This window comes from Lycium ferocissimum, chromosome 6, assembly GCF_029784015.1.
Source record: "Lycium ferocissimum isolate CSIRO_LF1 chromosome 6, AGI_CSIRO_Lferr_CH_V1, whole genome shotgun sequence".
Lineage (NCBI taxonomy): Eukaryota > Viridiplantae > Streptophyta > Magnoliopsida > Solanales > Solanaceae > Lycium > Lycium ferocissimum.
In genome coordinates, this window is record NC_081347.1 from 69,947,776 (window position 1) to 69,975,069 (window position 27,294).

The 27,294-nt window shown below is 34.6% G+C and overlaps 2 protein-coding genes across 3 annotated transcripts; both read left to right on the top strand.

Moving 5' to 3' along the window:
- The first annotated feature begins 295 nt into the window (after nucleotides 1-295).
- Nucleotides 296-8,041, top strand: LOC132060247 (DNA replication licensing factor MCM2). 2 transcript variants are annotated; one of them, XM_059453184.1, is made up of 17 exons: nucleotides 296-619; nucleotides 1,793-1,971; nucleotides 2,877-3,043; nucleotides 3,136-3,325; nucleotides 3,461-3,680; nucleotides 3,757-3,964; nucleotides 4,045-4,179; nucleotides 4,338-4,529; nucleotides 4,637-4,809; nucleotides 4,879-5,067; nucleotides 5,181-5,297; nucleotides 5,787-5,871; nucleotides 5,963-6,115; nucleotides 6,197-6,322; nucleotides 6,430-6,612; nucleotides 7,407-7,568; nucleotides 7,685-8,041. In XM_059453184.1, the coding sequence occupies exons 1-17, from the start codon at nucleotides 375-377 to the stop codon at nucleotides 7,802-7,804; spliced, it is 2,844 nt and encodes a 947-aa protein (XP_059309167.1). In that variant the 5' UTR covers nucleotides 296-374; the 3' UTR covers nucleotides 7,805-8,041. The 2 variants fall into 2 exon arrangements, with proteins under 2 accessions (XP_059309167.1, XP_059309168.1); XM_059453185.1 differs by lacking the exon at nucleotides 296-619 and adding an exon at nucleotides 1,291-1,296.
- A 3,485-nt stretch (nucleotides 8,042-11,526) lies between these two features.
- LOC132060248 (uncharacterized) lies at nucleotides 11,527-27,092 on the top strand. Its single transcript, XM_059453186.1, has 2 exons — nucleotides 11,527-11,989; nucleotides 26,299-27,092. Exons 1-2 carry the CDS (start codon nucleotides 11,682-11,684, stop codon nucleotides 26,762-26,764), a joined length of 774 nt encoding a protein of 257 aa, XP_059309169.1. The 5' UTR covers nucleotides 11,527-11,681; the 3' UTR covers nucleotides 26,765-27,092.
- Nucleotides 27,093-27,294: the final 202 nt, after the last annotated feature.

Below are 27,294 nucleotides of genomic sequence, written 5' to 3' on the forward strand. Positions count from 1 at the left end.
TGCAAGCAATGAAACTCAAGGTTGCAATGCAAAGGGCAAAAAAAAAAAAAGGTGCCTAAGCTCCCACTAAGCATTGAGGCAAAATCTAAAACTACATATAATAGAATATTTAAATGACAATAAAAATAAGGAAGGGCAATCCGCGCAAAAAAATGCCGTAATACCATAACCATCCTACCGGATCAGCTTCCAACTTCGGCCCACCAGACTTGGGGGCCCACTCGTTCTTTTTGGCGCCAAGTTCTCCCGCCAAAACAACAGCGCATATAAACCATCTCACCATCTCCTCAATCACTCTTCATTTCCAAAACCCTAAAAAATCACAAACACAGAGAATATTCCGTATAATCTAACGGTGAGAAACAGAGATAAAAATGGCCGGCGAAGAATCCAACGGTGATAGTGCATCGTCCGATCACCGGAATGGAAATCCACCGTCTACTCCAGATTCACCGACATCCGTTGGATTCAACACAGATCAACTTCCTTTCAATACTAGCCAAAATTACTCTGAAGAAGATGAAGCTTCTGTTGATCCTGATATTATTAGAGATGAACCTGAAGATGCTGATTTTGAAGAAGAAGATGGAGAGGACCTTTTCAATGACAATTATCTCGAGTAAGTGTTTCTATATTTCCAGTTCTGATACCTTTTTATTGTTAAAATGAGCTGGGATTTTATGAATTATACCGTTGATTCTGTGTTGATTCAATTATCTCGAGTTCGTATTTCTATGTTTTCGTTGTGACTCTTTTTATTGTTAAAATGAGGTGTGATTATGGATTATACTGTTGATTTTGTGTTGGTTCAGGTGTAGTTACGAATTATCTCGAGTTTGTATTTCTATGTTTCTGTTGTGACACTGCTTTATTGTTAAGATAAGGTTTTATTATGAATTATACCGTTGATTTTGTGTTGATTGCGGCACTTTTATTATTATAATAAGGTGTAATTATGGATTATACTATTGATTTTGTGTTGATTCAGGTATAACTATGAATTGTCTCGAGTTAGTATTTCTATGAATCCTTATATGACACTTTTTTTTTTGTTAAAATAAGGTGGAATTATGAATTATACTGTTGATTTAGGTGTAACTATGATTCTTTGAATTATCTCGAGTTAGTATTTCTATGTTTCCAGTTCTGATACCTTTTTGTAATTATGAATTATAACGTATTTTGTGTTTATTTGAGTTTGTACTTCTATGTTTCCGTTGTGACACTTTTTAATTGTTAAAATAAGGTGTAGTTATGAATAATACCGTTGGCTTTGTGTTGATTCAATTATCTCGAGTTCGTATTTAAATGTTTCTGTTGTGACACTTTTTATTGTTAAAATAAGGTTTAATTATGGGTTCTGCTGTTAATTTTGTATTGATTTTTCTAATTGTTACTCAAATTCCTTTTATTTCTATGTTTCTGTTCTGAAACTTTTTTATTGTTAAAGGAAGGTGTAATTATGTATTATACTTTTGATTTTGTATTGATTTTTCTAATTGTTACCCAAATTACTTTGTATTTGTATGTTTCCCTTCTCACACCTTTTTATTGTTAAAATAAGGGGTAATTATGGATTATACTGTTGATTTTGTAATTGTTGCTCAAATTACACTGACTATCTGAAACTTTTATATTGTTAAAATTAAAATAAGGTGTAATTATGGATTATGCTGTTGATTTTGTAATTGTTATTGAACTTACAGGGACTATTTTTATTGTTAAAATAAGATGTAATTATGGATTATACTGTGATTTTGTACTGAATTTGTAATTGTTATTGAATTTACAGTGACTATCAGAGGATGAATGTGGCTGACCAGTACGAGCCAGTAGGATTGGATGATTCGTTGGAGGATGAAAGGGATTTGGATCAAATCATTGCAGATCGTCGGGCTGCTGACATGGAACTTGACACTAGAGATGTACATGTCACTAACCGCAAGCTTCCTCAACTTCTTCATGATCAAGGTATGCAGTTTCTATGCTCCATCACCTCCTTTCTTCCAATTCTAGTATCCTCTCGTAATTTTCCTTTCATTTGTTAGAAGATTCAATTTCCTGCATTTCATGGTTGGATTGTGCTTATTTACATGTTAAATGCTGCAATATCTTGAATCTCTGTGCATTTCTTAATTACTTGCTAAAAGTAGCTACTTGTTCCACATAATGCTCACAGTTCAACTGAAAATAATCACCTCATCTAGTGGATGCTCCTTCCTCCTATGTTGTTGTTACTCTTAAGTCATTCTTTGTGAAACAACATGTCATTCTTTGTGTCTTTCTTCTAGTGTCCTGCCATTTCTAGTCTTATATTCCTATAGCTCCGGGTTGAATCTTTCTGATATGTTTAGAATATCGTCAGATGACTAAGGTCCCACTTCCTTCTCGTGTAGTCTATGTATTTAGATGATAGGGTTACAGCGTTTTAAGTAAGTTATATGATGGTCAGTCCATACAGATTCACTACAAAAAGTTTTGGGGCAGATCTAACATAGCCTTAACATTTGACAAATGTTTTGCTGCAGAAAGCCAAGGGGTTTTGAAATAAAGGGCCAAGTAGTATTTTCAATTTTTTAAACAGCTGTATGACATTGCCCCCTCAAATTATTTGGTGGCTCTGAACTCCGAACCATTGAGGTTTGACCAACTAATAGACCAAACTGTCCAGTTTTTATAAAGATAAATGATCTTTTTTGTTCATAGCTATATTCAAAGGACAAGAATATGGGACTATTAAAAAATTTTCCTCCCTAATATATGAATTTTAACTTGTTCAAAATTATGATCATGTGGGACTGCTGTGTTCTGCTAATTTGTTTGACTTCAGAGCAGACTGAAATCACAACAGCTAACATTCATGTTTATGGCTACAGATACTGATGACGACAACTATAGGCCATCAAAAAGGACTAGAGCTGATTTCAGGCAACCAAGGAGTTTTGATGATACTGATGGAAACCCGAGTTCACCAGGTGCATCACAACCAGTAAATTCTAGCCAGGACGTGCCAATGACTGATCAAACTGATGATCCCTACGAGGTTTGCACTTTCACAGTTTTAACCTTTCTACTGAGGCTAATCATAATTGAATTGCCTGAATGTCTCTTCCTTTTTTTGGGTTTTCCATGTAGGATGATGAAAATGATGAAGGAGAGTTTGAGATGTACAGGGTTCAGGGAACACTTAGGGAATGGGTAACTAGAGATGAGGTCCGGCGTTTCATTGCGAAGAAGTTCAAGGAATTCTTACTCACTTATGTAAATCCAAAAAATGAACATGGGGACTTTGAATATCTTCGACAGATTAATGAGATGGTATCAGGTAAAAACACTTTTGGATGCTAATACCTTGTCAAGTCAGCGCTGAACTTATCAAGAATGAATTTGCATTATTAGTTCTAACAGAGATCTTTTATCAATTTAACTCTTCTCTAAATTGTTCATCCTGTATCTGCAGTTAACAAATGTAGCCTCGAGATTGATTACAAACAATTCATATATGTCCATCCCAATATTGCGATATGGCTGGCAGATGCACCGCAATCCGTCCTTGAAGTGATGGAAGAAGTAGCTAACAAAGTTGTCTTTGATCTTCATCCCAACTATAAGCAAATTCATCAGAAAGTCTATGTCAGGATTACCAACTTACCAGTTTATGATCAGATTCGCAATATAAGGTAACATCAGTTGCTCACTTTGGTTGACTACTTCTAGTGCAAACAGAACTTTAATTGAATTTGTTATTCTTTGCAGGCAGATCCATTTGAATACCATGATTCGTATTGGTGGAGTTGTCACCCGACGTTCTGGTGTCTTTCCCCAGTTGCAACAAGTGAAATATGATTGTAACAAATGTGGAGCAATATTGGGTCCTTTTTTCCAGAACTCATACTCAGAAGTCAAGGTTGGTTCTTGCCCAGAGTGCCAATCCAAAGGACCGTTCAGTGTCAATGTTGAGCAGGTAACCGTTGTTTTTTATATTTCTTGTAGAAAGAGAACTACAAAGTCGATAACCTAATTTCCTTTCTAAATCTTATGCAGACAATATACAGGAACTACCAGAAACTGACACTACAAGAAAGCCCAGGAATTGTGCCAGCTGGTCGGCTTCCTAGATACAAGGAAGTGATACTGCTGAATGATCTTATTGATTGTGCCCGACCAGGAGAAGAGATAGTAAAACTCCCAACTTTTCTGGCTCGTTTATGATAACTTAGTCCAAGTTAAAAGAACATTTTGGCCTGTGCATTACTGAGCGTCTCTTAAACTTGTATGCTTTAAAACTGTTCTTCAACCTTTTTACTAAAGACAGGCAGTATCTCTTCTAATGTCAGGAAGTCACAGGAGTCTACACAAACAACTTTGACTTGTCCCTGAATACCAAGAATGGGTTTCCTGTCTTTTCTACCGTGATTGAAGCAAATTATGTTACAAAGAAGCAAGACCTCTTTTCAGCTTACAAGCTAACTCAGGAGGACAAGGAAGAAATTGAAAAGCTGGCCAAAGACCCCCGGATTGCAGAACGAGTATGCCCATGTGCCTTGTGTCAATTTTATCTTGAAAATCCGATTGTTCCTTTTAATTTGTAGAATTTCTTAGCAATCTCTTTTCTCATTTTATTTTTGTTACACAGATATTCAAGTCCATTGCCCCATCAATTTATGGTCATGAAGACATAAAGACTGCCATAGCTCTTGCTATGTTTGGAGGCCAAGAGAAAAATGTTGAAGGAAAACACAGACTGAGAGGAGACATAAATATTCTCCTGCTAGGTGATCCGGGCACTGCAAAATCACAGTTCCTCAAGTAAGTATAAATCTAGAATGATCTGATTTTGAATCAATGAGTACTGTCATCACCATACAAACCTATCAGGTACGTTGAGAAAACGGGACAGCGAGCTGTCTATACAACTGGAAAAGGAGCTTCTGCTGTAGGGCTTACAGCAGCAGTTCACAAGGACCCTGTTACTCGGGAATGGACCCTTGAAGGAGGAGCACTAGTTTTGGCTGATAGAGGAATATGTTTGATTGATGAGTTCGATAAGATGAATGATCAGGATAGGTATGCAAATGTGATAGCTGCAACATTAGCTGGCCTTCCCTACATTGTTTACTGCTTAGAACATTTTCCTATTTCTCTTTTTTCGTCTCTTTATTTGTGTCTTTTTGGTTTAGAGTGAGTATTCATGAAGCAATGGAACAACAGAGTATTAGCATTTCGAAGGCCGGCATTGTTACATCTCTCCAGGCCCGCTGTTCTGTTATTGCTGCTGCAAATCCCATTGGAGGAAGGTATAAGTGAACTGAATTTGATGTTTTGAGAAATAGGATGATCACACAGTTCTAACAGTAACTTTTCCTTCTAAGTTGATGTTACTATTTGTCGGCTACCAGCTCTTATCTTGGAACTCTAGCTTAATCCCGTATTACAGCTGTGGTTTCCATGCAATCTTTGATGGTCGTCAGATCGTGGATTCCTTTAACATTTTCTTAATCTGAGGGTTACGTTTAGGTTTCCTTTTTCTTTTGCTGTATTGCAAATTCATAACATTTCCTTACCTTTGCTTGCTACCTCACATTCACAGAATCCATTCCCAACCTGGCTACCCATGCTCGTAAAGTTGTTCTAATGTGAAAATACAATATGGTAGAATCAGCTATTCTATTTTATGGAAGTCATTAGTTATCCTCTGAGCAGCTTGTGCTCTAAAATTTGTCTTTTCCTTCCATCTATTCCTGTTCCATTTGAGTGACTTTTTTCTCTTAAATTCTTCCTTGTAGATATGATTCCTCGAAGAATTTCACGCAAAATGTGGAATTGACAGATCCAATCATTTCTCGTTTTGATGTACTCTGTGTGGTCAAGGTTATAAGTCTTATTCTGTTAGAGCTCTGTCAATCTGGTTTAGCTTTTTCCTTTAGCAACTTTTAAACTGAATGAAATCGATTATGTGCAGGATGTGGTTGATCCAGTCACTGATGAGATGCTTGCAAAGTTTGTTGTTGATAGTCATTTCAGGTCACAAGCAAAAGGTGCCACTATAGATGAGAAGTCCTTTACTGACTCACGGGATGATGCCCGTGGCAGTATGGCTGCAACTGATCCTGAGGTAGTACTTGCACCTCATTTTTTCACCATGTTTGAACATCATGGGTTTGTTTAAACCTATATAAGTTTCTTTTTCCCACAGATAATTCCTCAAGAGATGCTAAAGAAGTACTTGACTTATGCAAAGTTGAACGTATTCCCGAAATTACACGATGCGGACTTGGACAAGCTCACACAGGTTTATGCTGAATTAAGGAGAGAATCTTCGGTGAGATTGCCATTCTTTGGAGCTTCTTACTTGAATGATTTAAAGTATGTTAGTTTAAACTTTTTAGCAATGACGCATTCTCACATGTATTCCATGTGCATGTACAGCATGGACAAGGAATTCCCATAGCAGTGAGGCACATCGAATCCATGATAAGGATGTCCGAAGCCCATGCAAGAATGCATCTTAGACAACATGTTACTCAAGAAGATGTGGACATGGCAATTCGTGTCCTTCTGGATTCATTTATATCAACTCAGAAATTTGGGGTGCAAAAAGCTTTGCAAAAGGTAATACTATCAGCACTCTACCTCTTTGTGTCTCATGTTAGACCTACGTAAGACATGATCATTTGTCCCGTTACTGCAAAATGTTCAATGTAATTTTTTCCCCACTCCTTACATTTGGTAATGCTTATATACCTGTTAAGTTTTAACAATTGTAATTTGGAGAAGGATGGGATAACAATCGCCTCCAGCAAAACCCCTCCCAAAACCAAATGTTTAAAAGTTTTCCTGCTTTCGTTACAAGATTCATCTGATTGAAGTAGGATCAGTGTTCTAAACGTAGTGGATGTCTCTTTGACCAAAACCAACTAGAACAGACCTATATTTTCTTGAGAGATTTTACATTGTATCTCACACAACCAACAAAAGTTATGCAACACCTTTAATGGACATGTGGATTGTGGGTGTCAATTGTTTATTTTCCAAATAAAAGAATTACACAAAAATTCAATCTATTGCACAGTGAGGAAGAAATGAATCTTGTGTCGGTGTCAGCTAGTCAGGTGCTTCTCTGAATTAGTTAGGTTCCTCTCAAAATTTAGTCAGGTGTTTCAATTTGTACTAGGTGTCCTATAAGTTTTAGTGATTCGATTTAGAGTGCCAACAATTAAGAAGGCTGTCCTCTTTAAGTTTTTTTTTTTAAGCCTGTCCTGTAAGTTTTAGACTTAGTGGTTGTGTGAGATACAGTGTATAGCTTTTCATGTCTTGTGCTAGATGTGGGTGTTGCCGATCTATTCATATGCCCCAGTAATAGTTCTCGATATAGACAGTTGAAATGGTTTTGAATTTTCATGCAGAGCTTCAAAAAGTACATGACATACAAAAAAGATTTCAATGCCATCATTCTTCACCTCCTACGTGGGCTTGTAAAAGATGCATTGCAGTTTGAGGAAATTGTTTCGGGTTCTGTTGCCAACCTGGACCATATTGAGGTCAAAGTTGATGAGCTACAAAGCAAGGTAATTTATATTCAAAATCTTTGTTCTTCATATGATTTTGAAACAGGATCTTTGTGTTACTTCCCGACCTGTTCCAACCGTTGCTAATTAACCTTTCTATTCTAAAATCCTTGCAGGCACTTGATTATGGCATGACTGATCTCAAAGCATTTTTCACAAGCAATGAATTTACTAAAGCGAACTTTGAGTTGGATGAGGAACGTGGTATAATAAGGCATCGCCTTGCAGCTCGATGATGGTGGAATATATCTATTTTTTCAGATTTAGTCATGGCTGGTTAATCCTGTATTCTTAAATTGTGTACAATGACCTGAAATGAATGCACAACTCTAATGTCTAACATGATGAGATGAGAGTCAGTTGTAGTCTTTGTAGGCTTGCACGAGGAATGTGGTCTTTGTTTTCATTCGCATCAGAGAATTCAGTAAAACTAAGTTATTTTGACAATAAGAAAGATACCTTTATAATTTGTAGTTAAGCACTCAGTAAATTATCTTACATTTTGAAAATGAAGGTAATATAAATGAATTGTATAAAGTTCAGGCATTACCAATATGTGTTCTTGGATGAGAAATGGATATCAACTCCAATCCAACAAGAAAAGAGACTGCCTGAAGTCACCTGGAAAAAACAAACAAGTTGCTTGAAACCACATGGGACCTAACTTCACAAATAAGAGAAGAATAATGTACTCATTTAAGTCATTTTACCAGTTTCGATGCTCAATGATTATTAATTGGTCAAACGGAAAAAGATTAATAGTTGAGCCAAAAACTTGTTGGCTTAAAGTTTTCGAAATAGTTTTTGTTACTTCTTTCAAGTAGCCTTTTTGGTTGAAAAGTGAGGCTTTAAATGCTGTCTTTAAATCTGCACTGAATAATTTTTTTTTTTGGTTCGTTTTTCATAATTTAAATGTGTATAATTTATCTTTATCTAAAAGTTAATAGACATGTAGATTTAAAAAAAAACTAATTACTAACAAAATAGTAGAGAGAATATTAATTTATATTGTATCGTAAAAATTGTTTGTTTGATGAAGCACACTCTAGAAGTTGCGATGGCAATGTGAAGTAGTTTGCGAGGTATGACCGATAATGGTGTGATTGATTGAGGTGGTTGGTAATAATAGTTGTGCAGTTATGGCATGTGATGTCTAAAAGTGTTAGCGTTCCGATGATTTTACACAAACTATTCTTTCAAATAATACCCTAAATTACTTTTCAAAAATTGATCAAGCTCCACTTAAATATCGAGATCCTAGTTCAATTAAAAAATTTAAGTCCTATATCATAAACATGTTTCTTAAAAAAAAAAAAAAAACAAAAGAACTTCTCTGGCCCAGACATCCATGAATATAACGATGTTTTGCTAACTTCCTCAATTTTGACTAGCATGCCTAATAGGACTAAGGATGAAAATATTACTATGGCACAAGACGGGATCGTTGTTTTTGTAGGCTTGTACGTGGAAAAGGAAAAGGCAAGCATTGGAATGACGTCTATAAAAGCTGTGGCAATTTGCTTCATGCCCTTGGCACCACTATTCAATTTGTGGGGAAGGCCATCACTGCAATTCGACAGGCATTGAAAACAACACTACATAAAGGCTGGTCAAAGGTTCATAAATTATCAAATGTCAAGAATGTGGTACAAATGCTATAAAAGAAGCTGACAGTGTCTTGAGAAATTGATACCACTTGCGAGGATATATGGAGATTGATGAGTAACTTCTTTTGAAGATATCAACTTTATACATATTCCTCGCGCATGGAATGTGGTAGCTCATAATATAGCTAAATATTCTCTTTTGCTTTTACATAGAATTTCTTGGGAGTATAATTTCCCGGAATGGATTGTAAATGATACACTGGTATCTTATGGACATGTAATGACATATTATGAAGTAATATAATGTAGTTGTTTACGGAAAAAACGTGCTTCCATTCACTTAATTAAGTCTTCCATACACTTAACAAGTTGTAACCTTGCAGTTGCAACTTTCATCAGCAAAAGTGTCCCTGAGAAAAGTCGTAGGGTCTCATTGCATTTCATCTAATTTGCTTGTTTGGATGGTTGTTACCTATTGTATTGTATTTTGTTGTTAATTTAAAATATAATGTTTGTTTTGATGTTACTTAAATTTTATTATATCATATCGGTAAATTTATGTCGCATCGTTACCTAATTTTTTTTCTTCTCATTTTTATCTTTGCTTATTATCAAATAATCCTATTTTATCCTATCTTTTTATAGTAGCTCTACCCAGTAATTTACTTTTCTTGTAGGTTTGTCGTTCAAATTGCTTATGTCTGGCATTATGTAACGGAAGAAATTGCATGGTTTGCCCTTTCAAATGGCGGTTTTAGTTTTTGGGCAATTTGCAGGATTGCCTTTCGCTAGGGGTGGTCTTTAATTTTTGTCCCTCAAATTGATGGTCTTTAATTTTTGTCCTCTGAATTTGCAAATTCTGCGTTAAGGCAGAATTTGCATGGCCAGAATTTTGCAAATTCTGCCGTAAAGCAAAATTCTGACAGAATTTGCAAAGGCAGAGGGCAAAAGTTAAAACCACCAATTAGAGGGGCAAAACTTATTGAAGGCCAAAAATTAAAGATCACCCCAAATGAAAGGCAATCCGCGCAAAGAAAAAGTTAGTTTTTCCCTTCAAATGGGTTGGTCTATAATTTTTGCCTTTCAAAATCGAACTTATGTCTAGCATGACATAAGTTCTTTATGAGCGCGAGGTTATGATGCGAAAATATAAACTTATGTCCTGTAAAAAAGTTATTTGTCTGAAGGGATAAAAATTAAAGATTAGTACAAACGAATAACCCTATGTAACGACGGAAACATACAATCTATCCAAATATTTGTATCAATAACAATACTGTTAGAATATAATACAACACAATAGGATATAATAGGATACATTATGAAATAATACGTGCCAACTATCCAAACAAAGTGTGAGTTCACTGTCAAATTCATCAAACTTCAAATTACAGAGCGAAAAGGATTGTGAAATTATGGGTACAGCAACACTAATTTTGTGCCTTCCTTACGTTGTGTTCTTCGAAGCTGGTGTTTCTCATTTTCCCCAGCTGTATTGTGTGTGTTTTGTGCTAAAATTCTAATTTCTTATTACTCTGTCCGTTTCAATTTAAATGTTTATTTTGACAGGATATGAAGTTTAAAATATAAAGAAAAACTTTTGAATCTTATTATTTTAAACATGTCGTGTAGAATTTAATTGAAGAACTTATTAAATATAAAAAAAAGACACTATTTTTGGACAGATAAAAACTAAAAATAAGACACTTAAATTGCGACGGAGGAATATATCTTTTTAGTGTCTAGTGTTATTTTTTATGTTGCATATTTTAGGATTTGATCAGACGTTCTCGATACTTATAATTAAATCTTTTTTTTTCATAGCTCCCGTCAAATTTAATAGATAAATTCGATAAATATTTTACCGGAGACTAAAAGTGTTAACTTTTGTCTTTTGATAAACTTAAAGGACTAAAACTATTAACATAAAAGTACATTTTTGTTACCTTATGCCAATCTTAAAGGATCAAAACTGTTAACTATTTCCTCCATTCACTTTTATTTGATCACTTCAGACTTTTCAAGCTATTTAAGAAATAATAAATGAAGTGTATAATTTTTTAATGTACCCATATTAATTGGTGAATATTTTTATTAGATTTGAAATGAGTAATTACTACTATAGGTAAAACAGGAAAAATAAAATTATTTTCTCTTGATATATTAAAAATGACAAATAAAAATGAAAATTTATTTTTAAAATACTGAATAAGTAAAAGTGAACGGAGGGAGTAAATACAGAAGGGCCTATTTTGAAGCTACCTTCAAACATAAAAGGATTATTTTGTCATTTCACTTGCATTTTACCTATTTTAATACTGCCCGAAATCTTTTTTTTAAATAAAAAAAAAAAAAAAAAGAGAGAAGGAAGAAATCGAGACAAGACTACTACTAATCGTCGATCGGCCATTAGAATATAGAAGAAAGAAAAAAAATTAGCTGAGTTTACTGTCAAATAGTCAACTTCATCTTATTGAAATAATTGTGAAAGAGAGAAGGTGAAATTATGGGTATGGGAAAATGGGTAACAATAGGAGTTATAGTAGCGATAATTGCAATGATGAAAGGATTAAGCAGCCAATTAGGTTTTGAAAAAGAGGCAACAATTGAATGGTTGAAACAAATGTCAGATCGGTTAGGAAATTGGGCAATACCTGCATATGTAGGTCTTCATACAGTTACATTAGCTCTTTGTCTTCCTTATGCTGTCTTCTTTGAAGCTGGTGCTTCTCTCCTTTTTGGGTTCTTTCCAGCTGTTTTGTGTGTGTTCTGTGCTAAAATTCTTGGCGCATCTCTCTCTTTTTGGATCGGAAGGTACCATTCTTATGTCTCAAATTTATGTGTCACTTTTCGGATTTCGAGAGTTAAACAATTATTCTTTGACCTTAATTTCCTTTATTTTTTTCATATGCCGTATAAATATTTTGAATTGTCAATGATTTAGTTGTAAAATTTTAGTCTGACTATTCTGGTTATGTGGTATATACGAAGGACTAAAATGATCATTTTTCCACATATTAAGGACTATTTTGGTTATGTGGTACATATGAAGGACTAAAATAATCAACAACAACAACAATTTTAGTTATAAAGTTTAGTCATGAATTATTTCGGTTATGTGGTATATATGAAGGACTAAAATGTTTGTTTTTTCATACATGAAGGACTATTTTGGTTAGGTGGTATATATGAAAGACTAAAATGATCACCTTTTGCATATATTTAGGACTATTTCGATATTGTGGTATATATGAATGACTAAAATGATCACTTTTTTGCATACGTTAAGGGCTATTTCGATTAGGTAGTATACATGAAGGACTAAAGTAGTCCAACCTCCATAATTAAGAACTAGTTGAATACACTGTCAAATTCGTCAACTTCATATTACAAAGCGAAACGATTGTGAAAGAGAAGGTGAAATTATGGGTATGGGGAAATGGGTAACGATAGCAGTTATAGTAACGATTTTGATGCTTATGGATTTTGGATTCTAATTTAATAATTTGTACTTATTCAGTTGGAGTTTTAAGAGACATACAGGGTTTGGACCAAAACTAGTGGGTTCGAAGCTGTATCCAGACACTCTAGCTCTGGCCCGGTCGCTATGTCTTTACACACACACCATCATTGTGCCTATGTGTATGTTTCCAACTTGGAACAAATATTATGTGGGGGTAAACTAGTTATCCGTGTAGGGATAAGTGTGATTTTTGGATAATCTTTAATTTGCATAAAAAGATAGTAACTTTTTTAGTTTGGGAATGAAATGGACTCGAATAGAGCGGAAGGGTTATAGAAGATTAATATCGGGAACTGGGTTAACTTGCCTTAAAAGATTTTAAAAAAATAAATAGATTGAAGATGAAATGGATTTGAATAGAGCAGAAGGGATATAGAGGATTAATATAGGGAACTTGGGGTTAATTTGTCTTAAAAAGATTAAAAAAATTTAGGTTGGAAATGAACTGGAGGTGAATAGAGCAGAAGGGATATAGAGGATTAATATAGGGAACTTGGGGTTAATTTGTGAATGAAATGGATTTGAATAGAGCAGAAGGGATATGGAGGATTAATAAAGGGAATTGTGGTTAATTTGCCTAAAGAACATAATTTTTAGTTTGTGAACGAAATGGACTCGAATAGAGCAGAATGGATATAAAGGATTAATATAGAGAATTTGGGATTGAAAGTGTTGTTGGTTGACTGATTTAACAAAGTCGATCCTTGAGAATTTATTTGCTGAATTCACAGACTGTCTGGGTTTTGAATTTTATTTGACAGCTGAATTGTATATCTTGTCTACTAGAAATCATAGTTTATTCGTGATTTGGGGTGATTGTTTCAGTTAGGAGACTAGATACTCCTAAGTTACCTTTGCCTCAAAATAAAAGGAGACTAGATACTCATGACTCATGAGCTTGTTGTTTCAAATTCATCAAGCCTGTCTAGGTTTCCCAATTTCATTGGACAACCTAATTGTATGTCTTGTCTACAAGAAATTATATCATCTTCTTCTTGTCAGTCAAATTGTGAAGATTGAGAAATCTCTCCCTTAATGTCTTGTTTTGTCTTTGCATTTGAAAATTGAAATAAGTCTAACAAGGTTTCCTCTCTTTAGGCTTGCAGTTGAAAATAGAGCTGATAACATTTCTGAGTAAAAGCTTCCACCACTAGCTTAGTGCTTGGCGTTCTTTTGTGAATAATATGCATAAAAAACATTTGTCAGTTAAAGCTTGGAGACGTTAGTTTTGTGAGAAGGGTACTATGACAATGAATCTCTTTTACTTGATAAGAAAAGAATGTCTTTTTCTTGTTCTTCTCTTTTTGGGACGAATAAAAATAATTAACATCGTAGACAAATAGGAATTAGCGCAGGTAAGGTAAAATATGTAAGAATCATTACCCTCTTAGCTGTCATTAGGAGAAACTAACAGATGTCAATCCATGTCTTTTTGCCTGGACTTATCTGATGTGGAGTGTGGCTTGTAATACTTTCTTAAATGATTTGCAACTTACAATACCATGCATCTGAGTCTGTTACCTTGTCAAAAAAAGAAAAGGAAAAAAAAAAAATGTATCCGAGGTTCAATGTTACATTCTTTTTAGATATTTAACCCATATGTGAAGCAACATTAGAATCAAAAGCACCTAACTGTTAACAACTATTCCTCCGCCCTAAACAAGTTCTGAAAGATTGTTTTGTAGATGGATCTTATTGTTTCACTTTGAGAAGTCTTGTTTATTTTGTAAATGGATCTTATTGTTTCACTTTGAGAGGTCTTCATTTTCTCCAAAATTTGTCATTCCAAGCATTGTATCTGAGAAAATGTGAAAAGGGGTCTGATAAATGGTTGAATATGAATTTTTAAATGAGAATCATGTTCTTATTTGCCCAAAGTTTTGAAATGTTCTATTGTTTGGTCCAAAAGATGTCAGTATGTTAATAACTGATATGCATCATACCGAAATACAGGGACATTCCGATGTGACTATGCATATTTGTTTAGAGTTCATATGTAAGCTATCACTATCCATAGAAACAAAAGTAGTTACTAAATTTGTTATTCCTTCATAGCATCATAGACGAACAAAGGAGGAACTGCTAGATATATTATATTATCGAAAAAACATCTTCCTTGCACCTTCATTCACTAGTAAGTCTGCCACCTTGCTTTCCTTCTTGAAGCTATATCTGACTTCGCGAAACCCTGGACTCTGCATCAATTATCTGCACTCTTACAAAATAGAGTTGTAAGTGATATGGGCATTTCGTAGGAATTTGATTACCATTTTTGAATCTATTGTGACCTCCAAAGATAAAATTATTGCTCCAACAATGCCATGAGTACTGCCCTAGTGTTAGTGCCTTTTGGCATACCTGCATGTATCCTAAAACCAATTGTCTTTTGTTTTTCTGAAAACCCCTGCTACTCTTGCATGCTCGGGCTTCTAAGAGTTGAACTGTCCATGTTTAACTTAAAATATCCTATAGGTGGAGGGTGCCACTTAACATGCAAGGTGATCTGCAGTTTTTTTGTCACATTGTTACTGGCCAGAAGAAGGAATTCCATGGTGCGCATTATAGTGTGGCTAACCTAAACCTGATCTTTCATATTATTAAATAAGTTATTATTTCTAGTTAGTCAAATATTTCAAAAGCAAAAAGGAATGATGTCTTTCCAGTAGGCGGTCTCGTTAAAAGGAATGATGTCTTTATAGCATACCAAGTAGTTGGCCAGCTACTTTTGGAGAAGGCATCCATTTGGAGATTGTAATTATATTGGCAGTTTACTAACCAGACCTTCCCAGAAGGATTTAGTAATTGTGCACTCAAAATAGATATGACTAGTTGTCTCATTGTTGGCTAAGCAGACTGCGCAGATGTTGCTTACAATGATCCTAATATGGCTTAAGTAGCTGTTAGTTGGAACCCTATCATGTTGTTATAGCCATGGGAAGAACTTGATTTTGTTGGGTGCTCTAATTTTCCAAATCCAATTGAACTCAAAATGGTGATCTATTTCCAAAGTCTCTTGCAAGTCATCTTGGGCGTGGTAGGCTGATTTTGTACAAAAAAAGCCACTACTGGATGAGGCCCAAACCAGTAAGATTTGAACCCTGGTCTTCAAGGTTCTCGCCCACTTTATTGACCGCTAGGTTACACCCCTAGGTGCTCGTTGTTTCCATTCTGTCTTCCGTTTTCCTTTTACCAGCAGAAAGTACATATTACTCTCTACCTGAATGATCCCGGGTTGGAAAAACTGACAAAAGTGATTAAATGAATTCAAGTGCTTTAGTGATTAAAAACGAGCACTCAGGGACTTGCATGTTAATTTCCTAATAGGATAAAGCTTCTTCATGGTATTTTGCCCTCAGAAAGATTCAGCCAGTTCATTTGGTGGCAGTGGCAAATTTGTAGCTTGATCATGTGTTGCTTTAGTCTTTTTGGGTGTTCAGATATCTCATGGTTTCCTAAGCATGTTTAGAACTTTTTGATGATATACAAGGATAAACCACGGTCACAGGTTAGAGGTCTAGGCATAACTGAATCTTAAAAAGGCGCTCTTATAGTTGGTGAAAATTTTATTCATATGTTCCAAAAGAGTGACACACTAGATTCTTAGAATTGGCATCCTAGATTAGACCATGAAATAAGAAAGTGAAGAAGGCAGAAATGTTGCTGGAAGGAATGTGAACTATGTATATTCATTTGAGGATGTGTAAAATGGGACAAAGCAAATAGAATTGGGGCACAAGTACAGAAAGTGGGGAGGGGTGTTCTTGATGTAATCAGCTTATAAACAACATAATTTGTTCTTAGGCAGCTTAAAAAACCTGATTTGGAGGAGTTGTTGTTGGTGATCTTGCAGTGAAATTACAATTACAATTGAAAAATAACAATGAAGCAATAAAAATTTTTATGGCTGAGGCGCGGATATCTCGCTCTCTTTAAGGAGATTCAAGCCCAATGACTTTACTTCCAAAGAAAGAATCTTTCCGACTTGTCCCCTCCAGATACAACGGCCCACGTCGTATAACTCAACGAACTCTGGACAAGATGTTGAGTCCAAAGCTCCACCAAAAGAACACCTTCCTTCAACTAATAAACTCTTTTATTTTTCACTTTCCTCACTTTTTCTACTCTACTCTCACATCTATGTATATGAATTGGTAAGTGATATCATCCTTATATAATGGATGAAAAGGTATAGTGGTCACATTTTTTGACCACAAAAACGTGAGAAATATTTATACCAAATTATTTCTTTGTGGCTGCTTAAACGTGAAAGACATGGCTGCCATGGTCAACTTTTGTGGCTGCCATGGTCTTCACATTTTTTACCACAAAAAAATGTGAAAGACATGGTCAACTTTTGTGGCTGCCCAAATGAAAAAAAATTGCATGGCATGGCACAAAAAACGTGTAGAACTTGGACAAAATGTGAAAGACATTTGTAATATTAAAATGCTCAAAAAACCTAACAATCCCCCACTCATTTTAATATTAACATAAGAGAGTTTATCAGTTGAAGGTAGATTAATATGCATAATGAAGGTGTGCTCTGCATTGAACCTCCACTTAGTAAAACAATAATCTTTACTCCAGAGCCGTAGTGGTCTTCAGACTTGAACTATGACTGCTTTAGGGAAATAAAGAATTATTGCTTACACATAACAACCAAGGTGTTGACATGAGCTTTAATAGCCAGCACATTACGGCCTTGTGCTATCCCGGTTTTCATGAGTGCTTTTGAGAACGAGCCCAATTCTCATAGAAAGCGACCTACTTCCACACTCACATAGGTGAAATCACAAGAGTGTACGTAACTTAACACCCCACTCATACGAGCTACGTTTTCATTAAGAGTTTATAAACTCAACCTCCACAAATTGTTCACGAATAATGCACTTACACCATAGGGAGGAATAAATAAAATAGTGCATTTTCCTCAACAAGTCATCATATGATTCGTTTTTCCCATTGAACACCGGTTATAGGATCTCTAGTCCCCGGAGTTGGGTGTCCTCATATACGACTCACGAATTTATGGGCTTCAATCCCATCCCCCTCGATGTGTTCCGGACCTTTTCTCTTGCTAAGGCCTTGGTTAGTGGATCTCGCAAGATTATCACAAGATTTGACATAATCAACGTTAATGGTACCACTTGTCAAATATGATCTCACGATCTTGTTTTCTCCTTATAGGTCTGGATTTACCGTTATAATAACGGTTTTGAACTCTACCAATTGCAGCGGTGCTATCACAATGAACTAAAATAGGAGGAATTGGTTTTTCAAAATAAGGAATTTGAAATAATAAATCTCTTAACCAATTCGCTTCTTCACTAGCTGAAGCTAAAGCAATTAGTTCAGCCTCCATGGTAGAGTTAGCAATAATAGTTTGCTTTTTGATTTCCAACAAATAGCACCACCCGTTCCAACGTAAAAATATAACCCATGGTAGAACGAGGAATCACCGGATAAAGTGTTCCAATCGCATCGAAAAAGCCTTCAAGTACATGTATAGATATTTTTTATAAAACAAGCCATAGGTTTTTGTGCCAACTAAATATTTCATAACTCTCGTTATGGCATGCCAATGTTCACTACGGCTTGCTTGTAAACTCGTTTAAGTACTCCAATCGCATACGCAATATCGTGCCTAGTGCAATCAAATACATATCTCAAACTTCCAATTAAGCTAGCATATTCCTTTTGATTTATCACATCATTTTCACTTTGAACGGATACAAGTGAATACTTGAATCAAAAGGAGTTACAACATGCTTGCAATCAAGAAAGTTATATTTTTTCACAATTTTCTCAACATAATGTGATTGGTCAAGGCAAATTCCATCACATGTTTTAGTAATTTTTATTCCAAGAATAAAATTTGCCTCACCAAGATCTTTCATGTCAAAATGGCTTCTAAGAATATTTTTAGTTTCACCAATAACATTCATGTTGATTTTTTGAGTTTTTCACCAAAGATCAATAAATCATCAACATAACTTGTGGGTGTAGAGGCAAACAATAACATGTGAATTGTTCCAAGACTTATGATAGATGCACTTATACTCGTTTGTTTTAAAACCATTTTCAATCATGCGAATCAAATTTCTCATGCCATTGCTTTGGTGCTCAATAGTTTCAAGCCATAGAGGGATTTAGTAAGTTTACACACTTTGCTTTCTTGGCTTTATTTCTTCAATAAAACCTTCGGGTTGTTCCATATAAATTTCCTCATTTAGGTCCCCATTTAAAAAAGCAGTTTTTACATCCATTTGGTGAATATGCAAATCAAAAATTGCAGCAATAGCAATTAAAAGCCTTATGGATGTAATTCTAGTTACCGGAGAAAAAGTATCAAAAAATTCTAGGCCTTCTAGTTGTTTAAAACCTTTAGCAACTAGTCTAGCCTTATATTTATCAACAGAGCCATCCGGTTTTAACTTTTTTCTAAGGACCCATTTACACCCAATTGTTTTACAACCCGGTGGTAAATCAACTAACTTCCAAGTTTTATTGAAATAAGTGATTCCATTTCATCATTTACGACCTCTTTCCAAAAATAGCATCATGTGAAGATAAAGCTTCTTGTAAATTGAGAGGGTCATCTCCAACATTAAAAACATAAAAATCGGACCAAAATCTTTTCTACTCTAGCTCTTTTGCTTCTTCTTAACTCAAAATCATCACTTTCTTTATTTTTCAAAACAGAAGTAGAAGAGCTAGGTAGTGACAAAATATTTTCATTAGTCCTATGACCCCCACTATTTTTAGAATCAAATGGAAATTTATTTTCATGAAAAATAACATCTCCTGATTCTATTATTATATTATCTTCAAGACTAAAAAATCTATAGGCCGTACTCTTTGAAGCATAACCAAGAAAAAAGCACAAGTAGTAACTTTTTTAGAACTTAGAAATTTTGGGATCCATTAGCCTTACATAAGCTAGACAACCCCAAACTCTTAGATATCCCAAATTTGGCTTGTGAGCTTTCCACAACTCAAATGGTGTCAATTTAGTCTTTTTATGAGGCACACGGTTCAACACATAACAAGCTGTGTTAAAATAGCTTCACCCCAAAAATTTAGAGGCACTAGACTCAACAAGCATGGCATTAGTCAACTCAACCAAAGTTCTATTTTTTCTCTCCGCTACACCATTAGACGCAGAATAAGGTGGAGTAGTTTCATGAATTATTCCCAATGATCTAACAAAAGAATTAAACTCATTAGACTCATATTCACGGCCTCTATCACTTCTAATTCTTTTTTTTTTTCTACCAAAACGATTTTCAACTTCATGGAGATAAATTTTAAAATTTTCAAAAGCATCACTTTTATTTTTCATCAAGAAAAGATATGTATACTTAGAAAAATCATCAATAAAGGTAATGAAATATCTATTTCCTCCACGAGTTAAAGTTCCTCCAAGTTCACAAATATCAGTATGAATTAACTCTAATAATTCAGTTTTTCTGTCAACTTGAAAATTTTTTTATGATTTTGGCTTTACTACAAGTCCTTCACATTTTTCAAAATCCTTTTTAATCATTGGGATTAATCCTAAATTACTCATGATTCCCACATAACGATTATTAATATGACATAAACGAGCATGCCAAAAATTAGTAGAAGAAAGCATGTAAATGAATTAGTCACTTTATTCATCTCAACATTCAACTTAAACATCCCATCACAAGTATACCCCTTTCCACACAAAAATACCTTTTTCACTATTACATATGTTATCAATAACTTCAAGTTATTAAGAAAAATGTATCACATCAAATTTTTTCTCATGAATGGAGTAAAAAGTACATCTTTTAATGTTAACACCCTTCCCGAGGTAAAACTCAAAATCGCCATCTCCTTTCCAAGCACTTTCGAGTCTTCCACCAAGCATGATGGTTTTATTTTTCAAATGGAGTATACACTTTGAACCAATCTTTGTCATCAACAAAATATTTTTGAAGAATTAACGGTACCATTTTCAACATTTTCAACCATATTTATTCTCTCCAAATGGCTCTTCTCAATGTTCGCTCAAGAGATAAGCGTGGACCAGTTCCGAAACTTGCAAAATCGAGCAATATGCCCACTCTTGCTATTATGCGTAAGAAAAGCATGGATCCTTCATTTTGTGCTTGTTGATGTTAAAGTTGGTTGTTACCACCATTATTTTTTTTGGGAGGTCTACCATTATTTTTCTTAAATATTTTCTTCTTAAGCTTCCAAATTTGGAAAGGTATTTTTGTTAGCATTTATGATAGAGATTATTTGAAGTAATTAAATTTACCTCATTTGTGACGGGTTGTAAGTTTCTTCCGTTTGCAAAAAAGTTCTGCATCTTGGCCCTAATCCATGCATTCGCATTATCAACGTCTCAAGAGAGGTTTCCTTTTGTTCGTGGCGCATAGTTTTTTGAAATTCCTTCGACAATAAGGAGTTTATCTATTATGCCACAAACAATAAGGTTATCACCAATTTTGATCTCTCGGATAAGTTCTCCAACAATCATTATAAAGTCTTGAAGAAAGCTACCAAAGATTTGTTGTCCACCATTTGGAGATAAACGAAAAATCTACTAAAAAGATATTTTTTCGCTCATCAAGAAAACATTGTGTCCTCGGTATCATATTTTGACATAATAAAGATCTTTTCCTCCAGGCAAATTTTATTCTTGGAATAAAATTAACTAAAATACATGACATGGAATTTTTTCATAGACCAATCACATTATCTTTTAGAAAATTGTGACTTGGAAATATAACTTTCGATTGCAAAGATGTTTAACTCCTTTTGATTCAAGTATTCATTGTATCCCACATAAAAATTATTAATATGATCATAAAAGTGAAAATGACAATAAATCAAAAGGAATATGCTCAGCTTTATTCATCTCAACATTCAATAAACTTCTCATAGCCTCGAACAGACGGTTTTGTAATCACCAAGCATGTGTGGTTTTTTCAATGGAAATTAAAAGAATTAAACTATTAGTTGCAAAAAACCTATGGCTTGTTTTATAAAAAATATCCCACAGAAACTTCGAAGGCATCAACAAGACACCATATTTATGTCAAATTTTATTTTGAAACCACCGGTTATTTTTTCATTGTGATAGCAAGGTGGTGCAGTTGTTGGAAATCAAAATCGAGCAAACTATTATTGCTAACTCTGTCACGGATTATGTCCGAACTCTTTTTTAGCTTGTTGATGGCCTTGGCAAGAGAAAAGGTCGAATTGGTTGTTAGAGATTTATTATTTCAAAGGTCCACCATTATTTTTCTTAAATAAAATCTTCTTGGGCTTCATAGAGGTAAAATTGTTAGCATTAGATTAGCGGTATATTTGAAGTAATAAATTTACCTTCAATTTCGGAAAAATCATTGTAAGTTGCTCTCTCCCAGTCAACATCTTGGCCCCAAAAGCTATCTTCCTCCATCTTTGTCAACGTCTTATATTGTTTTCCTTTTGTTTGTGGCCGCATAGATTTTTGATTCCTTACTAATTGGAAGGTTTTATTATGCATTTTAACAATAAGGTTATCACCATTTTTAATATTAAAATGAAGACCATGGCAAGTTCTCCAATATAAATTAACCTAAAATCTTGGGTCCAATTGGTCTCCCACAAAGAAATAATTTGTATAAAAAATCTACTAGCAAGATATTTTTTCGTCCAAAACGTGATCATATTTACCTTTTCATCCATTTTCTTTGCATGAGATTCTACATAATAATTCATATAAATTATGTGATCAATTAAGTAAATAATAGGAAATTGAATCAATCTTCGAGAAACTTTTCGGTTTTTTTGAAGTCGGGGTTTATTAGTCAATGGGCTTCATCATTCATGGAAGTGTTGTCTTTATTTCATCTTGTCCAGAGTTCTCGAGTTATACGACGTAAGGGCCGTTGTATCCGGATTGAAAAAAAAAAAAAAAAAAGATTACCGTGAAATTTGACTAGCCGGGCTTCAATCTCTTAAAAGCGAGATATGTGAACCAATCATAAAAATTTTTATTTTATTGATTTTCCCTAATTGTAATTTCATCCGCAAGATCACCAACAATTTTAAGGAGATTCAATGGCTACAATTGAAAAATCCAAAGAGAGATCTGCATTAAATTTCACCTATTTGAGAGAAATAAAAATACTTAAGTCTTCTCAATGTTTCTTATGTGTTAACCGGAGAAGAATCCAAATCTTTAAAGTAGACAACACTTCCATGAATGATGAAGAACTTATTTCTCTTCAAGAAAAATGAAAATACGATGAAGATTATACAAGTGTTGTCGTATTATTTACTTAATTGTCTACCGAGGACATAATTTTTTATGATTATTATGATAGAACTTTTGACATTTTAAAAGAAAATATTTCCATTCAAGTAAATATGATACCGAGGAGGGCCGGAGCGAAAAAAAATATGGCCGCTAGTAGATTTTTCACGTTTCCTAACGGTGGACAACAATCCTGGTAGATCAAGCTCAAGACTTTATAATGATTGTTGGAGAACTTATTTTCTTTCGAGGAGATCAAAATTGGTGATAACCTTATTGTTTGTGGCATAATAGATAAACTTCCACCTAATCATGGAAGGAATTTCAAAAACTATGCGCCACAAACAAAAGGAAACCTCTCTTGAGACGTTGATAAATTGTCATCCATCCCTTGATGCATTTTGCAGAGTTCTTAAGAGAGCAACTTACAACCCGAAAGAAGAAATTTATTACTTCAAATAATGTGGCTATTGCTAACAAAAATACATGAAGCCTAAGAAGAAAATATTTAAGAAAAATAATGTAGACCTCCCAAGAAAAATAATTTGATGGCACAAGCAACAAGCACAAAATGGAGGACCATTTGGACTTTTGTGAAAGATATTGCGCCTCTCGATTTTGCAAGTTTCGGAAACGTGGTCCTACACTCAAAAACGTTACAATCAGCCACTTGTGGCGGTGATAATATATAAATATGGTTGAAAATGTTATGACGAAGGTAGATTAAACCGTATGCATATGACAAAGATTGGTTCAAAGTGTATACTCCATTTGAGGAGCCCAAAACCATCATGCTTGGTGATTCACACACTACTCAAGTCTTGGAAAGTTGAGACGTCGAGTTGAGTTTTACCTTTAGGGAAGATGTTAACATTAAAAGATGTACTTTTTACCCTTCTATGAGAAAAAATTTGATGTCTAGTTTTAATAAATCGATAAACAAATTATTGAGTATCAATATGTAATAGTGAAAAAAGGTATTTTTGTGGGAAAGGGGTATGCTTGCGATGGGATGTTTAAGTTGAATGTCGAGATGAATAAAGTGACTAATTCAATTTACATGCTTTCTTCCACTAATTTTTGGCATGCTCGTTTATGTCATATTAATAATCGTTATGTGGGAATCATGAGTAATTTAGGATTAATCCTAATGATTAAAAAGGATTTTGAAAATGTGAAGCTTGTAGTAAAGCCAAAATCATCAAAAAGGCCTCATTTTCAAGTTGATAGAAAAAGCTGAATTATTAGGAGTAATTCATACCGATATTTGTGAACTTGGAGGAACTTTTTAACTCGTGGAGGAAATAGATATTTTATTACCTTTATTGATGATTTTTCTAAGTATACATATATGTTTTCTTGATGAAAAATAAAAGTGATGCTTTTGAAAATTTTAAAATTTATCTCCATGAAGTTGAAAATCGCCTTTTAGAAAAATAAAAAGAATTAGAAGTGGTAGAGGCCGTGAATATGAGTCTAATGAGTTTAATTCTTTTGTTAGATCATTGGGAATAATTCATGAAACTACTCCATCTTATTCTCCCGCGTCTAATGGTGTAGCGGAGAGAAAAAATAGAACTTTGGTTGAGTTGACTAATGCCATGCTTGTTGAGTCTAGTGCACCTCTAAATTTTTGGGGTGAAGCTATTTTAACTGCTTGTTATGTGTTGAACCGTGTGCCTCATAAAAAGACTAAATTGACACCATTTGAGTTGTGGAAAGCTCACAAGCCAAATTTGGGATATCTAAGAGTTTGGGGTTGTCTAGCTTATGTAAGGCTAATGGATCCCAAAATTTCTAAGTTGGGTAAAAAAGTTACTACTTGTGCTTTTCTTGGTTATGCTTCAAAGAAAGTACAAATAGATTTTTTAGTCTTGAAGATAATATAATAATAGAATCGAGATGCTATTTTTCATGAAAATAAATTTCCATTTGATTCTAAAAATAGTCTGGGGTCATAGGACTAATGAAAATATTTTGTCACTACCTAGCTCTTCTACTTCTGTTTTGAAAAATAAAGAAAGTGATGATTTTGAGTTAAGAAGAAGCAAAAGAGCTAGAGTAGAAAAAGATTTTGGTCCTGATTTTTATGTTTTTAATGTTGGAGATGACCCTCTCAATTTACAAGAAGCTTTATCTTCACATGATGCTATTTTTTGGAAAGAGGCTGTAAATGATGAAATGGAATCACTTATTTCCAATAAAACTTGGAAGTTAGTTGATTTACCACCGGGTTGAAAAATAATTGGGTGTAAATGGGTCCTTAGAAAAAAAATTAAAATCGGATGGCTCTGTTGATAAATATAAGGCTAGACTAGTTGTTAAAGGTTTTAAACAACTAGAAGGCCTAGAATTTTTTGATACTTTTTCTCCGGTAACTTGAATTACATCCATAAGGCTTTTAATTGCTATTGCTGCAATTTTTGATTTGCATATTCACCAAATGGATGTAAAAACTGCTTTTTTAAATGGGGACCTAAATGAGGAAATTTATATGGAACAACCCGAAGGTTTTATTGAAGCAAAACCAAGAAAGCAAAGTGTGTAAACTTACTAAATCCCTCTATGGCTTCAAACAGTAATTCAAAGCAATGGCATGAGAAATTTGATTCTCGCATGATTGAAAATGGTTTTAAAACAAACGAGTGTGATAAGTGCATCTATCATAAGTCTTGGAACAATTCACATGTTATTGTTTGCCTCTATGTTGATGATTTATTGATCTTTGGCTCTAACATGAATGTTATTGGTGAAACTAAAAATATTCTTAGAAGCCATTTTGACTACTTTTGTTATCGGCATGAGAAGAGGTTATTCCAATTTGACTACTTTTGTTTCCATTAATTGAAAACCATCACATGCAATTAAACTAGAGAGCTCAGCCTTTTCTTTCATCTTTCACTCCCATGGACAAAGCAAAATATATTCTAGTTGTTGGATTTCAGGATAACAGCTGATGACATTGTCCATCTCTTCCCCTTCCCCTCTTTTAAGCATGTCCTTCTACTAGAGGCGGAGCCAGGATTCGAGGCTTGTGGGTTCGGGATTCTAATTCGTTTAAGTTACTGGGTTCTAAATTATCAATTTATACATATTCAATGAAATTTTCAAGACAAATACAGGGTTTTAGACCAAAGTTACTGGGTTCGGCCGAACCCCCGAGTACTATGCTAGCTCCGCCCCTGCCTTCTACTGCTTAAGCAAAAGAAGTGTATAGTGTTTCAGGAGGTGTTGTGAAGTTAATTTGTTAAAGTGTTTTGTAGATATTTCTCTCCTTTTCCGGGACACTGTCATGGGAATTCTAATATTGTATTTCCCCAGGTTTGTGTTTCGGAGTTCCAGCTCTGCTGTAGGGTGGGCGCAAAACAACAAGTACTTCCATGTTCTTTCAAGGGGTGTTGAACGAGATGGATGGAAATTCGTACTTCTTGCCCGTTTCTCACCTATACCTTCTTATGTCATCAACTATGCCTTGGCAGCCACCAAAGTTAGGTTCTTCCTGGATTTCCTGCTTCCAACAGCAGTCGGCTGCCTGCCAATGATTTTGCAGAATACATCTATCGGCAGTCTGGCCGGTGCTGCTGTATCCTCCGGCTCTGGATCTAAATCATCCAATTTATGGTCATACATCTTTCCTCTTCTTGGGATCTGTGCAAGTATCCTCATATCTTTGAGGGTGAAAAAGTACTCCAAGGATATCGCAGTTGCTGAAACAGTTCCTACAGAGGATAACGACAGCAATATATTGTCTGAAAGGAAAAAAGGGAAAGGCTTGAAGAAACAGTAATATATCATATATAGGTTTTGCATTCCTTCTTTCCCTCTTTAATTTCCCCCTGATGGTGGTTGAAAGGGAGGGATGTATCGAGCTGGCTGACAAAGCTTCTTGGTCTCGTAGGGGCTAAGTAGAAGAAAGAAAAGGAATTGGGATGAGAGCATGATGTTTTTCCAAAGAAAGAAGTTGAGAATATTTATACCTCTACAGGACAAAACATGTTACGATTTATGCTGACTGATTTTTCAATTTTTGAAATCCAAAGAAACGCTGTGATTGACATTGAAAAGAGAACTGCTAATTAAGCTTAATGGATAAATAGTTTCTATTCTCCCTTTCACTATGCATTTGGTTCCCCGCGTAGAAAGCAGCTTGAACGATATTGGAAATGATGTAGCATATAATTTTCTAGTTGTGTTTAAGGACAACTCGTTTTTCCTTACTATTTTTTTTCTTTTTGTTTTTTTCCTGCATCAGCTAATCTCTAACAACCAGACATGATTAAGTTTTGTTGTTGAGTTATGAATAAAAGTACTGTTATC